Consider the following 17,500-nt stretch of genomic DNA (forward strand, 5'->3'; position numbering starts at 1 on the left):
ATCATCACTACACAGTATCACTACACAGCATCATCACTACACAGTATCATCACTACACAGTATCATCACTACAGCAGAAGCAGAGCCAGTCAGCACCTGTATTTCAGTAGAGGTTGAAGACTGAGGTGCTTGCTCTGAAGGCTTAGTGGCTGAAGGTGGCCTGACTAACCAGGCCCTCAGGAAGCTCCTACTTGAGGTGATCTTGTAACTAACTATCTTAAGTAATGGGTAGATAAAAAACCCTAAATGTAATTAATTGAACTTAAAGCTTAAAGACTTGTATGTCACATTTTTTGCTTAAGGTGATAAAAAGTATTGATTAGAATCATACCCACAATGCTGTGAGTATAATGGTTCTGTTTATTGTAACTGTATTTTCCTTTTGTCTGTGTTCTAATAAGACGTGACTAGCATTATTATTAGAGGTTCAACACATCTAGACACTTTGACATTCTTTATCAATGTCAAAGGTGTACAGACTTCTGAAATAAAATTTGAAGCAAGTAACCAGGTTCTGTTTTCTTTGTTTGCTTGTTTTATAGGAAACTTTTCAAACAATAAAATGGGTGGAAAGAAAAATGCTACAGTAAAGACAAATAAGGTTTGTTGAAATAAAGGAAAACTTTTTTCTTCATAATAGTTATTTAGTGATTTAGTGCTTAAGGTGGATACAAATCCTTTTGAGCATTTTTGTGTCTGGTCTCATTAATAACTTTATATTTTTAGGTTCAAAGATCAAATCAGTGTACAGATTCTTGTATCAAAAATGACACATCGGGTGTGCTTTCCTGTGGCAGCCACAGTTGGGGACCTCACACCGACAGAGCTTCCTGGTTAGTGCCTGCTGTCCTTGGTTTGTAGTTACTACACAGTGTGTTTTAGTCATACTTGACTTTTGGTAGAAATTTAAACTAGGCTCAATGAAAGTGATAGAACTCACCCTGTTATTGTTCCTTGTAGAAGACAAACTAGTACTAGCAAAGTGAGTGTTATTTTTGTGAGTTATTCACTGTTGGACAGTGTTTGCCTACATTAGTAAATTGTTGAGTATAACTTTGTATATGTGTTGGGGAAACAAGGCATGCATGCAGTCATAAGTGTAGCACCTATTAAAACAGCTGTGTTAGAGCTGACCCTCTAATCTTTGGATATATTGTGATTGACAGGTGGATGCTGGGTATATATATATATTTGTGTGATTTAAATACTGATGTTTTAAAATCACACAGATTTAATTGAGTCAACAAAGTAGAACAGAATTGTGATATTTTTAGGGCTTGGCTGAGTACTCTAGAAACAATTACATCTGATTCCCTTTATCAAAAGCTGAGTTAAATCTATTTTTGGTCAAGATAACCACACCCATTTGTATTTTCTTCTTTTGGGCTATAGTAGACCATAATTGTCCCAAGTAAGAGTTTCTCTGAGCAATCGGAGTTAATGTCTGACATGAAGTTTGTCTGAATAACTCCTTGATCAAGTGCCCAGGCTGCCCTGGTGCTTGTGGCTTTCTATCAGTCCTCATCAAAACTAGTACATGATGGAAGTTTGAGGCCAGCCTAGACTTTGTATCTAGGCAGACTCTCAAAAGCAAAAAACATCCTGCCATTTCATACAGAATTCTCAGCAATTCTTTACTGTATGCATTTAAATACAGTTTTGTATTGTAAAAGTTCTACTTATGATAGGGGTGTGCATGTTTTGGAAGTGTCTATATGATGCTGGTTGTGGAAACTATTACTATTTGTGTCATAATTCAGTTTTTTCCTCTAAACTTCTTAATTTGGGAAATTCTAATGAAACTTAAATTTTTTTTTTTAGTACAGAATCTATAGAAGTCAATGAAGTCAGTGCATTGATGAGGCAGAAACGACAGGAACTGGAGTTGTCATGGTTTCCTAATACATTACCTGGAAATGGAAGGTAAAAATTGTTCACTAAAATTTATATCTAATACAAATACAAAGATACCACAAAATTCTTAAGTATAGGTTCCATCTGTACTTCTTAAGGAGAGTCTGTATAAATTAAACTTGGTGCCGTAAATGCCTAACGCTGTGTGCTCTCTGCTGAAGCATTGTTTCTGTATTTCTGTTTTCATACATACTCTAAATAGTGATTTGGTCCTGTGCTTACTGTGCCCTTGCCTTCATTCAGGACTTTCTATAATCCAGTCTTTCCTTTTAATAGTCCCAAAGCTGGTACAAGTCCAAATACACACTGCTGAGGTAAGCTCCTGCCTGCATTGATAGCAATTCCTGAGCTTTATGTCCGTTCCTTATATTACAGATCTCATCTGTAACTGTGATATAGTTCTGTATGTAATGCCTTCATGCATTAGAAATGGTGGAACATAAATATAAATGAGTTTGATTTACAGATACTTTCAACCGTTTTTACAGTTGACTGATTTTGTACTTACACAAGTCAAATATTCTTTTTCAAGTCTTATTTCTTCTATAATCTCATCTGATACTGACTGAAGTGGTCTTTTGTTAGGAGACATAAATTTATGTAGACAGTGCTTGAGAAGTGGGTTGGACTTGAATGCAGACAGTTTGGGGACTTTACCTGCTCCACACCATTCCTCAGAACTGAAAAGACATCACTCTCAGTCTAAGGACTTTTAAAGGATAAGCGTAGTATAAAGATTCCTTTAGTGGTTGACCTGATGGAGAGAGAAGGGTTCAAAAAAGTGAGTGAGAGGAAGCTTATTGAGAAATGAAAATGTTCTGGATGTGGTGTGTGTGTGTGTGTTTGTGTGTGTGTGTGTATTGTTTAAAAGTCATCAAATTATATACTTAAGTGAACTTATATTTTACATCAACTGTACCTGAGAGTTGGTGTTTTTTATAGTAGCAGAAAAGAATAAAAGTTAAAACAATATTTTTTTTTAAGGACTGAATTTTTTTTTTTTGAAGATATATTATTATGGTCTTACGTATGTGTGTGTCTATGTATGAGTATATGCACATTGTGTGAGTGCATTTGGAGGCCTGGAGAGGGCGTCAGTCTCCTGAATCTGCAGTTACAGGCAGTCAGTTGTGAGCCACACAGCCTGGATGCTGGGAACTGAAAGAATAGCAAGTGCTCTGAACCATTAAGCCATCATTCCATCCCCCTTCCCCCCACCTCCTCGTCCCCCGTCCCAGGCCCTGGGGGAAAAAAAATCTGTGTAAAATACTCCATTATTTAAAAGAGAAATGTTTGCTTTCATTTTAACACAAACATAAACCTTTAAAGTTTGTTTTTGTTTTGTTTCCTTTCCTGGCAAGCAGTTTGTAGCCATGTTTGGATAATGAATAACCTTGAGCTTACATGTTTAGTTAGTGGGCCAGAAAAGCGTGGTTTGGAGAATATAGTAGTTTTTCATTCCTAGCTCAAATTTTTAGATCACATAACTAAAGAAATCTTTGCTTAAATTTTTAGAGTTGGCTCTGTACCCTGGAGTGTGGAGACAGCAGTTCTTCCTCTGGTTTCCTCGGTGTTGCCAAGGATGATTTTTCCAGCAAGTACCATGTCACTAGAAAATTTTGGTAAAGTTTGTGAATTTACTTTTTGCTATAATAATTATTAACTCAATTCACAAACACGTGAGTGTCGATGATTTAGAATAACAAAAAGTGATTTTTGGAAATTTCTGTAACTGTTTGGGCAGTATGTAACTTTATAGTGTTCACAAACACGTGAGTGTTGATGATTTAGAATAACAAAAAGTGATTTTTGGAAATTTCTGTAACTGTTTGGGCAGTATGTAACTTTATAGTGTGTAACTTTACTGTACAACCAGAGTACATGTGCAGAGTGGATTATTATATAGCCATTTAAAAGGAGGGACTCCCGTCCACTGAAATGGATGGGCCTGGGGACGTTCTGGTGAGTGATATAATCTTGGCATGAAATGACAAGAAACCTGATGACACTCATGTGGAGCTGAGACTCCTGTGGTAGTTACCATGAAGTGCAGCGGAGTGTGGGTGAGTAAGGATAAGGGATCTAGCGTTACAAGTGGTGTTTATAGTTAATAATATCATCTTGTGAAATGTGCACACTATACATACAAAGATAACTGTGGATTGAGGTGTATGTTAACTAGATAGATTTTGTCGTTTCACAGTGTGTTCTTTAAAACATCACGATGTACATGGCAAATACAGCTTCATGAGTTACTTTAATTTTCTAACTAGAAAGTCTGTGCTACATTTTTAAGACTTAGAGAACTGACTAGAAATCTTTTTTTTGTTTAGGGTTCTAAAGTCTAAATCATAGCTCTTTAGAAATAACATCTGCGAGTTCAGTATAGACAAGTAGTCTTTATACTCACGCGTGGGTAGCATTTCCTGTTTCCTTTTGCCTAGAAAATGAGAGTTCATAAACAGTTTGTACCTAAGGAAGCACATCTGTCTGTGCCCTTATGTCAGTAACATTAGAGAGACACTGACAAGCAGCGGGCTGTGGTGTGGCGCATGCCTGTTGTCCCAGTACTTGGGAGGTGGGAGCATCCAGGCGCTCAAGATCATCCTGGACTAAGTACTGAGTATAGGCTACCCTGGGCTAAGTACTGAGTATAGGCTACCCTGGGATACAAGAGAGTCTCAGTCTCTTGTCCCCTAGATGTCGATGAAATCTCCTGTTACTCATTTATTAGAGATATACCTAATAGTTTGATTAACAAGTATATTATTTATTGATTTTAGTTAATTATTATTCTGAAACTAACTATAGTCAAATTGTATGTGGAAACACATTTTGAAATACCTTTTATTTTTCTACGTTGTCAGGAACTTCTCATAAGGGATATGCATTAGCACATACCCAAGGAGGAGGAGAAAAAAAGCAGACTTCAGGCACATCAAACACCAGAGGATCAAGACGAAAAACGGCAGCAACTGCTCCTACAAGGAGGTCCACACGCAACACACGAGCTGAGACAGTCAGTCAGTCCCAGAAGTCCCCAGTGTCAAACTACTCTGAGTGTGATGCCCCAGGGAATAGTAATTCCTCTGTAAGTATTTCCTCTCCAGCTGAACCAGAAAAGCAAACAAGACAGGCTCCAAAACGGAAGTCTGTAAGGAGAGGAAGAAAACCACCTTTACTGAAAAAGAAACTTCGGAAATCTGTGCCTCCTGCTGAAAAAACAACATCTAGTGATTCCGTAGAAGAAGAAACTGTGGACTCTGACACTCCACCTGTGTTGGAGAAAGAGCAACAGTCATGTGTAGAAAGTAGTAGCATTTGCTCTGTTCACACAGATGAAGAGAATCATTTGGCTAAGTGCAGTGAACAAACAGAAGAAAATGAACAAACCAAGAATCATGAGATTGAGGAACAAACAGAAATATTAAATTCTGAATCCTGCACTCAGTATCCTCCTGTGCTTGTTGGAGAGGATACAGGGATAGAGGCTAAGGAGTTATGTGTAGACCATGATATTTCTACTGATACTTCTCTAAGAGGAAGTGATCCATTAGAAAATCAAGAGCAGGTGTCTGGAAGCTCAGAGTCAGAGGTACAGGCACTTGCATGTACAGAGAGTCCTCCTGAAGATTTTCTTACACATCCACTTTCTGACATTGAAGAACACCAACCAGTGTCCAGTCCCCTGGGTGAAGTATCTGATAGCACTGCACCAGTGGTCAGTGATGAGGGGACAGAGGAAAGTCTCATAGTAGAAAGTACTGATTTGAACAATTCTGTAGTAAACACAGAAGCGTTTGTAGAGAGCCCCAAAATGGAATCTTCTGAAGGTGAAATTCCACAGAGACTGGACAGACACTGTGTTCCCAGCCCAGACGCTGAGTTGCCTGAGCACATTCAAACAGAAAATACAGAAATAATTCCAACATGTGGCACTTCAGAAAATGAAAGTTCTGGTGTTGTTCAAGATTGTGAAGATAACTTATTAAAACATAATCATGACAACACCCAATTGGATATATCCTTAGAAGAAAAGGCAGACTCTCTGGTTGAACATCCCACCCATGCAGAGTTACCTCACAAAGAGGTTGAACAGAGTGAGAAACATTTCAGTGAAGATAATAATGAAACAGTTCCTATGGAGTGCGATTCCTTCTGTAGTGACCAGAATGAATCTGAAGTAGAGTCATTGGCAAATACTGACTCTAAACAATTGAGTGAAAATTCTGTGTCGCACAGTTCTGACAACAAGCTGTCTTCTGATCCTGTTATCGAGAAGGATCCTGTTATCGAAACTGTAGCTCAGCCAGCTGAGAGCCTAGTGGATAAAGCCCCAAAGCCTCGTACTCGAAGATCTAGGTTCCACTCTCCATCTACAACTTGGTCTCCCAATAAAGATGCTGCACAAGAGAAGAGGCGTGCTCAGTCTCCATCTCCAAAAAGAGAGACTGCGACAGAACGTAAGAATTCCCAGTCACCGTCACCCAAGAGAGAGCCTGCCAGAGGACGGAGAAAATCTCGTTCTCTCTCACCGAAAAAAGATGTAGCAAGAGAAAGGAGGCAGTCTCGGTCTCCAAAGAGAGAGAATGCTAGGGAAGCTAAAAGGTCTGAGTCAGGCTCCCCAAGAAGAGATACTTCTAGAGAGAACCAGAGGTCTCAGTCCAGAGTGAAAGATTCTTCCTCAAGAGAAAAGTCTAGGTCCCGGAGCAGAGAAAGAGAAAGTGACAGAGACGCTCAGAGGAGAGACCGAGACAGAGAGAGGAGAGCTAGAAGACGGTCTCGGTCCAGATCTCGCTCTCGATCGCCATCAAGAGTAAGAACAAAAAGTAAGAGTAGTTCGTCATTTGGTAGAAATGAAAGAGATAATTACTCTCCTCGGTGGAAGGAAAGATGGACAAATGATGGTTGGAGGTGTCCCAGAGGAAATGACCGGTACCGGAGGAGTGATTCAGAGAAACAGAATGAAAATACAAGAAATGAAAAAAATGACATCACTGCAGATACTAATGATCCAAGTTCCACAGATAAGCATAGAAATGACTGTCCCAGTTGGGTAACAGAAAAAATAAACTCTGGGCCAGATCCAAGGACCAGAAATCCAGAAAAGTTAAAAGATTCCCACTGGGAAGAAAACAGAAATGAAAATTCAGGGAATTCTTGGACTAAAAACTTTGGCCCAGGCTGGATGCCCAGCCGTGGTCGAGGTAGCCGTGGGAAAGGTGCTTACAGAGGTAGTTTTGCCTGTAGTAGTGATCAGAGCGAGAACAGGTGGCAAAGCCGTACCCCCCTCTCAGGGGGCGACTCTTTCAAGTCTGTGGAGCAGCAGCCCTGTAAGCGGAAAAATGAGCAAGATCTGTCCTTCGGCACGCCAGCGGACAGGTCGGGGTGGACATCTGCATCTAGCTGGGCAGTAAGAAAGACTCTGCCAGCAGATGTGCAGAACTACTACTCTCGGCGTGGCAGGAATTCTTCAGGACCACAGTCTGCGTGGATGAGACAGGAAGAGGAAACACCTGAGCAGGGTAACATTCTTTGCTCGTTCTTAATGTTTAACTTGGGGGGGAAAAAGGCACTGAGCATAACAGCTTGAATCGAAATGATCTTTACCTCAATATTTGCTAAAATTATACCGAATTCCAGTTTTTGTAAGTCACTTTTAATTATACAAATACTTAATAAATCAACATTTATTTTACATACTACATTTAAAAAAAAAAAAAAGACAGGGTTTCATGGTATAGCCTTAGCTAGCCTGGAACTGGCTATAAGAGACCATATTAAAGGAGTTTGGGCCGGGCGGTGGTGGCGCACGCCTTTAATCCCAGCACTTGGGAGGCAGAGGCAGGCGGATTTCTGAGCCTCGAGAGTTCGAGGCTAGCCTGGTCTACAGAGTGAGTTCCAGGACAGCCAGAGCTACTCAGAGAAACCCTGTCTCGAAAAACCAAAAAAAAAAAAAAAAAGGAGTTTGGGGTGTTATTATACATAGTTTAACTTGTGTTTCATATGTTTCTAAAACAAAAGTAAAGCTGTTGAAAATACTCAGTTGGTATAACTTCCCTAATTTTATGTGATTTTTTTTTTTAAAACTAGTCTTTTGAATTAGTAATTTTTAATTTTTTCTTTTCTTTTTTCCTTTTCGTTTTTTAAAGACAGCGTCTCCTTATGTAGCCCTTGCTATAATTTTCTAAGTAGAACAGGGTGGCCTCAAAACTCAGAGATGTCTACCTGAGTGCTGGGATTAAAAAATATGAGACACCTCTTACCTTTCTATGCTAAGTTTGATTCTGCTATGTAAACTGACATTAGTTATTATGAGCATTTTTTGTTGTTAAAAATTGATTGCATATTTAAAATGACAAGATTAAATAAGTAGCTTCTGGCTTTGTTGTCCTGAGCCTTTTGCTATTTGATTCTGTGTTTATGATAAGTATAATGTCATTTTTTTTGTTGTTACCAAGCCTTTTTTCTTTTGACAGATTCTAACTTAAAAGACCAAACAAATCAAGTTGATGGTTCTCAGCTGCCTGTAAATATGATGCAGCCACACATGAGCGTACTGCAGCCTCCAGTGAATGCCCAGCATCAGCCTATGGGTATCTTCCCATACCCAGTGGGTGTTCATGCTCCTATGATGAACATGCAGCGGAACCCATTCACCATGCACCCTCCAATGCCCCTGCATCTCCACACAGGAGTACCTCTCATGCAGGTTGCAGCCCCTGCAAGTATACCTCAGGGACCGCCACCACCACCTCCTCCCCCACCGTCCCAGCAGGTCAGCTACATCGTGTCACAACCAGATGGGAAACAAGTGCAGGTATGTTCTTAGCTTGAGTTAAGTCAGCAGTCCTTATAGGAACTAGGGACAGATGTTTGAAGAAAGGGATTCCTTGCATGTAGAAACAGTGGTACATTTGGTTATATTTTTGGTAAATTACTCATCATAACCCCTTTTCATTATCCTCTGCCAAGTCCCATTCCCACCCCTAGAAAATTGGCCAAGACCATGCAAGCTGATGCTCGTCATTGCTGTTGTTGTTGTTTGGCTTCATCAAATTAGTGAATTCTAGTTATCAGGTTTGAGCTCACATTAAAAAATTTCCTTCCAATTTTAAAGGCTTTTGGGAGCAAGGTAGTTGGGACTAGTGAATGCTTGGAGTCTTGCTTGGGTAAACTTTGGATAAGGACATTATCCGTTATCGCCTGCTGTGTTTTCATTGTAAGTTTACTGCGCTAAGAGAAGAGTCGCTGTGGGAGACAGAAATGCAGACACTTGGCAGACATTTTGGTGATTGTAATTTTATTGATACTGGTTATATTTTTCTACTGATTTTATTTTCTCTTGCTGTATGTGTGTGAGTGTGGACTTGGTGCATGCTATCACGTGAGGATGTGTATGTCAGAGGATAACTTGAGGAGCCGATTCTCTCCCTATCACGTAGGTCCCAGGGATTGAACTCAGGTCCTCAGGCTTGTGTGGCAAGCACTTTTTCTCTCCAGACCATTTTGCTGTCTCTGTCTACATAATTTAAAAGACATTTGAGATTGAAATAAAGGCTTTATTTAAGAATACATTCGATTTTCTTCAACTGGCCCTTTATGTATACATTTCCTAAAATAAGTACTTCTCTTAAGAATAAGGTTGGATCACTTTGTTTTTCTGTCACTACTGATATATGACATAAAGATTTCTTTCAATACAGTACTCTATTGACAGATATTTAACTCTTTAAAACAGGGCATTTCGAGTGCTTCTCATGTAAGTAATAACATGAATACACAAGTGTTGCCTGCTCCGTCAGCAGCCCCAGCAAACATGGGATCAGTTCAGGGACCAAGTTCTGGTAATACTTCGTCATCAAGTCACGTCCAAGCCTCTAACGCTGCTGTAAAATTGGCAGAAAGCAAAGTAAGTGTTACAGTGGAAGCCAGCGCAGATAGCTCGAGGACAGACAAGGCAAGTTGAAGGTTGAGAGCAACCACACAATTCTGTATATAGTAAAGATGGACAAATAACAGCTTGGGTTTTATGAGAGGTGGAGGGGGTTTGTTATTGGGAGTTTGAAATTCAAACATTGGATTTTGTCTTGATGCTTGGTGAGTTACTGCTAATATTACCTAATCATGTTTAGAAATGTTCGATATGTGTGTGCATTGTTTATAGCATTTGAAAAGTTCCTTATAGTGTCTAAGTGCATTGTTTTCAATTTCATAAATTTCTAGAAAGCATTTGAGAGTCTAAGACTGGCAGATAATAATTACACATTTTCTTCTCATCAGAAATTGCAAATTCAAGAGAAAGCAGCACAGGAGGTGAAACTGGCTATTAAGCCATTTTATCAGAATAAAGACATCACTAAGGAAGAGTACAAAGAGATCGTGCGGAAGGCAGTGGACAAAGTAAGTGTAGCTACAGCGTGGAGCATTGTACCCACCTCTGCTGTAATAAAGACCGCCTGTCCTCGTCTGTTCCCTTACCTTTGAGTGAGCCATATGAGGTGTGCACATGAGGACACGCTGCTTGTCTGTCGGGTTTTCATAGTGCCATCCTTTCGGCATTGAGCATGAAAACATCTCCCCCTTGTTTTTTAGGTTTGTCATAGTAAGAGCGGAGAAGTAAATTCTACTAAAGTGGCAAATCTGGTTAAAGCATACGTAGACAAGTACAAATACTCACGGAAGGGAAGCCAGAAGAAAACTCTGGAAGAACCCATGTCAACGGAAAAAAATATAGGCTGACAGGAGGAGCACTGTCAAGGACACTGTCGCAATGTCTATAAAGTGCAATTCAGCGTGTACCTTACTGAGATTATACACAACTGTGATGGAAATCTGGTTTTGATAAAATTATTTTTTTTATTGTAGGATATGTTTTGTTCAAAATACAGCTGTGCACTGCAACTTCTATATCTTACCCCAAACCCCAATAAAACAAATTCAAGGGAAAACCAAGGGTGTAATGGAATGTGCGTTTTTATCAGGAATGTGCTCTGATGTGGATACTGAAAAATGGATAGCTTTTTAGGAGAACAGTGGAATGCATAAACCAGAAACTTGTGGAAGAGATGTCTATATCTCTGTATAATACATTTATTCTGTCAGGCTGAAAAAGTGTGATGTTAGGACCTCGCCCCTTCTCACTGTAGACATTTAAACAGTGTATGACTACTAAATACATCTAACACTAGTAGAACATGCTAAGTACAGGTCCCAGATACATTTTTGTGAAGCACATATCTGAGTGAGTGGCTTAGATAGAAGCAAATCATCACGAGTAAGAATTAGCCTCAGACCTGCAGGCACCCCTCACCTTTTCATCACCAGGTAAAAGGTCACACTGTGCAGCTTTTGTGCTCTTCTCTCCCAATCTAGGAAAAAGAAAGTTAGTGGTTTGATGTGCTACATTACAACTTTGCAGCTCACAGCTTTGTTGAATTCAGAAGACTAATTTGGGAAAAAGCTACTTCTTTAAAAAACAAAACCAAACCCAGCTGTGCTCTTCCCTATACCTTCCTATATACATCAGTGATGTTAGATTATTTGTGCCAACTAGAGAAAGGCTCCCTTTGGGAGGGCTAGCATGGAATACAAGACCTGCTTCCTTGGCTTCAGGTTGCTGCTCCCCTTGTCATGGTATCATAGTGAGATTCTTCCCACACTTAAGAAGTTCCCTAATGGTTTACAGTGAATAAAGTGTTAATTTGTTAAAGTGTGTCTGACAGAAGAAAGGAAGATTAATAGCATTAAAAGTAATGCTATTTTTTACATAGGTATAAGGGACTAGAGTTTTTTGGTTTTTGGGTTTTTTTTTTAAAAGCATTGAGATATGTTAATATGCTGATGCTTATGAAAAGTAAGTTCGCAGCGCTTATGGCACTGTTACTTTGATTGACATCTAGAAAGAAAAGCCTGTCTATGACAAACTTTGATCGCAGTTACAATTTTCAATAGATACTAAATAGCTGAGATGCCGTCCCAGTAATATGGTGATGGATCAGGGTAAGCTCACTGAGGCCTTCCATTCACTAACAAGGACAGCGGTCAGTCGCTGTGAGACTGTACTAGAGTACAGGCAAACATAATGCTTTCTATCTAGCTTTGAAAGGAAGGCTAATTTTGAGATTTTAGCCCATAGTGAGTACACTAGGAACAAGCTTTGTTAGGTTATGGTTACAGTCCTAAGACATTTCCAAAAGGTTTTGATCTTCATTTCTACATTTCTTGGCATTTATGATGTAACATTTTACATTTTTAATTAAAGTTTGTGTTTAGATTATGATGGCAGAAGAAGTTTGGAAGACAGTTCCAAACACCAGTGGCACGCCGTGTTCTTTCAGTTCAGGGTCCCTGAACAGTGGTACGAACTTGGTGTGGCAGCGCTGTCTGTCCTCATTAGTGATGCAGCACATGCGCTCCCTGCATTGTTCTGCTGACTCCTGGGGGTTAAATGTCGACTTAAGTTTTGTTTTATACCATTTAGCTCTTGCTAAACATGTGTTAGCGTTTGGGGGAAAAGTGGAGGTTGTGTGAAGTGTTAAGGGCCCATGCTTTGTAGAGCTCCACTGTTGTTGAAATTAAACAGGTATGTGTTCTGTATCTGGTAGGGCACTTCAGAATAATTATTCAGAATAGCTAACTATTCAGAATAGCTGCTTATTTCTAATATATTCTAACACTAGAATATATTCTGACTGGATTAGAAATGTATTAGAAATATATTCAGACTGAAGTAGAAAACGCATGCTTTGTGTTAAAAAAGAGCATTCCTTTTGCATTCTTGGGCTTTTTTTTTTCCTCTCAGAAATCCACATTAGTTTTGCACGTATATGAACTTAACACAGTTTGGGGGATTGCAGGTCCTCTTGGTTGTTACTCAGTATTGACTTGGCCTTTGGAGCCATGGACCCTTTAACTTGCCAGTCACAGGGATCCATGTGTTGGGTTGTAGAAACGCCAGGATATGCACTCATTATTTAACATTCCAAAGGTTTTGTAATTGTTTGTTGCTATTCTGGTAACTGGCTGCTACGTCTTCTCCATTATCTGCCTTCAAATGGCCATGATGTGTTCCGCTGACCATTCCACCCAGAGCCGTGGCTTCAAGCACAGTGGCTGCCCTGAGTTTGAGACAGTATGACTTGCAGTGTTGTCTGCTGAAACACTTTAAAGCCAGATTGTGGTCTGTAATATATCCTAATACTTTTTTTTTTTGCTAAACAAAGTAGTATCTTTAAAATTTTATTAAGTTTTCTGAGAAATGATGACTTTTATATCAATTTAAACCATTTCCAATGTGTTGAAGTATTTCTTGGATTTTTACCAAAGTAATGAGCATCATGATCACATTAATATCTAGGCAATAAAAAGGTCAGAGTTAGCTATAAACATATATTTTAATAGTTTTCCTAATTAAATTAATCACTGTAGGAAATTTAAAACACTGAGTAATTTCTAAAGATGGAAGAGACTGGAAAGCAAAAAGAAATTCTGTAATTCTACCAAAGTTAACTTCTTCCAAGCCTGGCTTCAATGCACATTATATGTTATGACCTATTCTTTTCAATTAATGTATTGAGAATATTCCATTTTAATAAAAATTAACTTGACAGCATGACTCCTGGTGACTGTATAGTATTATGTTACACAGATGTACTTTGAAAACAGTCCCTTGATACTGGATATTTGTTTGATGTTTTGCTTCGGTTTTTTTCTTTTTTTTTTTTTTTTGAGACAGGGTCTTACCATGTAGTCCTGGTTAGCCTTGAGCTCACTGACATAGATCAGGCTGGCCTCAAAACTCACAGAGATCCTGCCTTGCCTCCAGAGTTCTGGGATTAAAGGTATACACTACCATGCCTAATGTTATTTTTACAAATGTGATTATGTAAATTAGTACAGTACAAAGTTTTACTTAAAATGTTTGCGTCCAGGTGTAGGGCATGGATCCTTGATCTCAGGATTTGGGAGGCAGAGGAAGGATGGTCAGGAATTCAAGATCATCAGATGAGTTTGATGTCAGCCTGGGTTACAAGATATTCTCAAAAACAACCCAAAGCTGTTTATAGGAGAGCATTTTTGTAGATAAAGTTTTATATCAATTTTACATTGTTATTTATGAATAATTTCTTGTAGAATTGACTTTTCATTAATTTTTGCTAAAGATTCACAAATTTTACATTTGTATGTTTTCAATTATTACTGGTATTGCTTACTTAAGGTGATTTTTTTTTCTTTTTTGGTCTATAGAGAGACACTCAAAAAATGTTTCTTTCCATTGTCAATCTAGTTTTATGAGGCTGTGGCAGAGTGCATATCATGTCCCGTTTCTTGGTGTGAACATTGCTCTGGATTGCTCTGTGCCTGCCTGCCTTGTAGGACAAAGATGCATCTTGCTGTCAGTATGTGTATACACTATCTGTTCTCTGTAAGCAGTGTCAGGTCACGTGCAGTTGTTTTTTAACTGTCCTAGCAAGCTCCCTTTGTGATTAACCATTATACCTTCTATTTTTGTGTACTCTGGTGCATTGCATTTCAGAATATTCATATTTTAAATCTGGATAATTCATTCTCAGGGGAGTTTAATTTATTTGAACCTACCCTTTGTCTTTCTATAGCCTTTCTTTTTGTGCACCATGCCAGAAAAGAGCATCATGTTCCCCAGAACTGGAGTTATGGGGCTTGTGAACTGCCTATGGGTGCTAAGACCCCACTCCAGTCCTGAAAGCAGCAACTGCTGAGCCGTCTCTCTAGCTGCTAATTCTGCTTTTGATGTTGGTACCGAACATGATTAAGACTTCTTCATAGGGACTTTATGAATATTCAATTGTTCATCATCACATACACACCTCTCGTATGTCAGGATTTGATTCTTCACGTTAAATTTGATATTGCCATAGTACAGTAACAGTATATTTATTGACTTTTACCATTTGTGTTCCTTGTTTAATTTATAATGCCAATTCTAGTATTATGAAAATTGAAGTGTATAAAGATGAACCATTATCTAATTTCATGGTTACTTAGTGATGGCACCAAATTCAGAGTTTAGACACCTCCCTCTGTGCTTGACTGGTATGTAAATCTCAAGGCAGAACAGGAAGAGCAGCTAAAACAAGTGAACGAGGCAGGAGGATGCAGCTCACTTGGCACAGGTGAGTGAGGAAGGTGAGCCTGTTCTGATTGCGCCCCTTCACTTTCTCTCTCAGGTAATGTGGGACATTTAATTCAGAGCTTTGAACATACGTGCTAGGGAAGTTCTTTACCAAGAAGCCACATCCTGGTTTTTCTTTTTTTTTCACTTTTATTAATACTCTCAGAGTATGAAACATTAAATTTTAAAGCCATTGTTTTTTTTTTAAAAAAGCCGTAACATTTCCTTAAATGTATTTGAGGTACTGGAGAAATGGCTCAGTAGTTAAGATGTGTCCTGCTTGAACACAGGACCTGAGTTCAGATCCCAGAACTCACAGCATGAAGCTCAACACCTACCTGTAACTGGCATTCACATACCCACCCTGAGAAACATACGCATAATTAAGAATGAGAATTTTTTTAAAAGTTTATATGAATATTGAGTCAAAACTAACAAGCTGCCTTCGTGAAATCAATAGCACCTGCGTGGATTCCCAGTGTACTCTGCTATGTGGGCTGTCTTAAAATTGTCTCTTCCTGACCGGGTAGCACAGACACAGCTGCATTTTAAGAAAGGAAAGAGAAAGGCAGGGATAGAACTTATCTTATTTGTGACTATAGTGTCCTTTGTGCTTCTTTCTCCAGGTTTTAAAAAGCCACCTCCTCCTTAGGTTTGGCCAAACCCAAGATAATTTTGTTTTCATCCAATTAACCAGTTTCTGTAGTGCCTGTAGAATACCCTCTCCATTAAGGACAGTTTGTGCGTAGGCTTCTTGGTTGAGGTGACGGAAACGGGTTCTGGTCCTCTCAAAGTGGCTGTCAGCTGCAGAGGCCAGTTCCTCTAATGTCCAGCATCAGCAGCACACTTAACTAACAGTGCTATTACAAGCTTCCCAAAGGAACGTAAACTTTTGTTTTAAGAAATGGATGTGTTCGGGAGGGCAAGGACTACTCTGCCATTAGGGATCATGACCTAGACTCCAATTTGGACCCTGATTTACCTGAGTTACCATAAACTCCATGACAGTAATTTACTATACAATAACTTCAAGTCCATTTCCAAGTAACTGCACAGTAGGAACACATGCTCAAGCATATAAGGAGACAGCATTTATAATTTATAATAGACAAAACCAGCCTAAACTCTCGTAGCGTGTGCTGTTCAGCTGTGTTAGTGGTGTCACTTCAGTAGTACCAGTGAATCACACTACCGTCTCTAAACTCAAAAACCATAGTATTTAGAGATGAATATTTAAGCTGCCAAGCAACTGCCTCAGGGTAATTGTTTCTGAGGCAGAGACGAGATAGGAAGCCTTGGGGGGGCTGCCACTCTCTATGTGAGCAGTGCTTGAACTAAGGTTTGCTGTACAGTATAATACTGTATTGTATGGTTTTTGTTATGTCCTAGTTCATTTAAAATACTGATTGTAGATGAAAACCTCTAGTTAATTGTGTGTACAACCTTGGATGGTAGTCCTCATCTTCATCTTGTTGGCATAGGTTCTGGGCATTAATTCAGATCTTCATGCTTGTGTTAGAAGCATTTTCAGAACAAGCTATCTCACCGTCCTTTTAATACTTAAGTGTGGTGGTATTATCAAAGGAAATTAATCCACTTACATTGATACTGTCCCTTTGCATTTTTTTTTCCAAACCAATTCAGGGAATGGAAATCTTTGCCAGATAAAGTTTACTGGCTATGAAGGAAGCAGCCAGTGATTTGGTCGGTCTCTTCTCTTCTGTGGCCTTAGAAGGAGGCTAATTCCAAGGATTTGATTGCCCGAGTTTAGTCAAGTGCAGTATGAGTGGTTAACAGTAGCTGGCTATAGATGATGCCTTCTACTGTCTGGGAAGAGAACAGTGTGAGCAGTGTGAGGCGGCCTGTGTAGCTGACACTGAAGCTCCGCTCTTGTCTTCCTTTGGGGAAGAGCTTCGCATTTTGTCTTTAGCACCTTAGTTATAAGATCAGGACAGAAGTCACTTATCCAAAACACTCATTTCAAAAATCAGTTTTATTGTCATTTTCTGGTTTAAAAAACATACATGGCATGGCTATAAAGTAATGAGACAAGTTTTCACGTGTGGCTTGGTTTATTGAGTCTCATTAATATATAGTCATATCCTGTCTCAAGTCGGAAGAAAAATATGCCTTCACTATATGATCTTCAGTTTTGTTACTTAAAATTTATTAAGTGCCAACAGAGCACTAGGCACATATATAACACAGAATTGTACAGTCTCTATGCTGTTGACTATTATTTACATAGATTTCTCAAAGATAACATTAAAGCTTGTATTTACAGAACTTTAGACAAAAATAACAATACTGGAAGTCAGCAAGTTTCTGTCTAGCAAGGAGCACCTTTTCATGACTGCGAGGGTTCTGCAGGGCCTGGACTGCAGGAGCATTCAGCTGCGTCCCCACCAAGTCCGTGTTATCCATTAGTCAGGT

General features: G+C 39.2%; 2 protein-coding genes across 4 annotated transcripts in view; one reads left to right on the top strand and one right to left on the bottom strand.

Moving 5' to 3' along the window:
- Scaf11 (SR-related CTD associated factor 11) overlaps window positions 1-13,531 on the top strand; it is a 53,398-nt gene extending 39,867 nt beyond the window's left edge. Inside the window, exons 7-15 of one of the 3 annotated variants that reach the window (XM_028789357.1) lie at window positions 543-601; window positions 727-833; window positions 1,822-1,923; window positions 3,430-3,536; window positions 4,782-7,439; window positions 8,394-8,734; window positions 9,656-9,874; window positions 10,198-10,317; window positions 10,510-13,531. In XM_028789357.1, coding sequence (XP_028645190.1) covers window positions 543-601; window positions 727-833; window positions 1,822-1,923; window positions 3,430-3,536; window positions 4,782-7,439; window positions 8,394-8,734; window positions 9,656-9,874; window positions 10,198-10,317; window positions 10,510-10,656 — 3,860 coding nt within the window. In that variant the 3' untranslated portion in view covers window positions 10,657-13,531. Of the gene's footprint in view, window positions 1-537; window positions 602-726; window positions 834-1,821; window positions 1,924-3,429; window positions 3,537-4,781; window positions 7,440-8,393; window positions 8,735-9,655; window positions 9,875-10,197; window positions 10,318-10,509 lie in introns of those variants that run through there. The other 2 variants (XM_028789359.1, XM_028789360.1) reach the window with 2 other exon arrangements.
- A 3,510-nt stretch (window positions 13,532-17,041) lies between these two features.
- Window positions 17,042-17,500, bottom strand: part of Arid2 (AT-rich interaction domain 2) — a 124,693-nt gene continuing 124,234 nt past the window's right edge. Inside the window, exon 21 of the mRNA XM_028789329.1 lies at window positions 17,042-17,500. This exon is cut by the window's right edge and continues 2,617 nt beyond it. The gene's annotated coding sequence lies outside the window, so the exon portion shown is untranslated.

The sequence above is a fragment of the Grammomys surdaster genome, unplaced genomic scaffold, assembly GCF_004785775.1.
Source record: "Grammomys surdaster isolate TR1022 unplaced genomic scaffold, NIH_TR_1.0 125818, whole genome shotgun sequence".
NCBI classification, from domain to species: Eukaryota; Metazoa; Chordata; class Mammalia; order Rodentia; family Muridae; genus Grammomys; species Grammomys surdaster.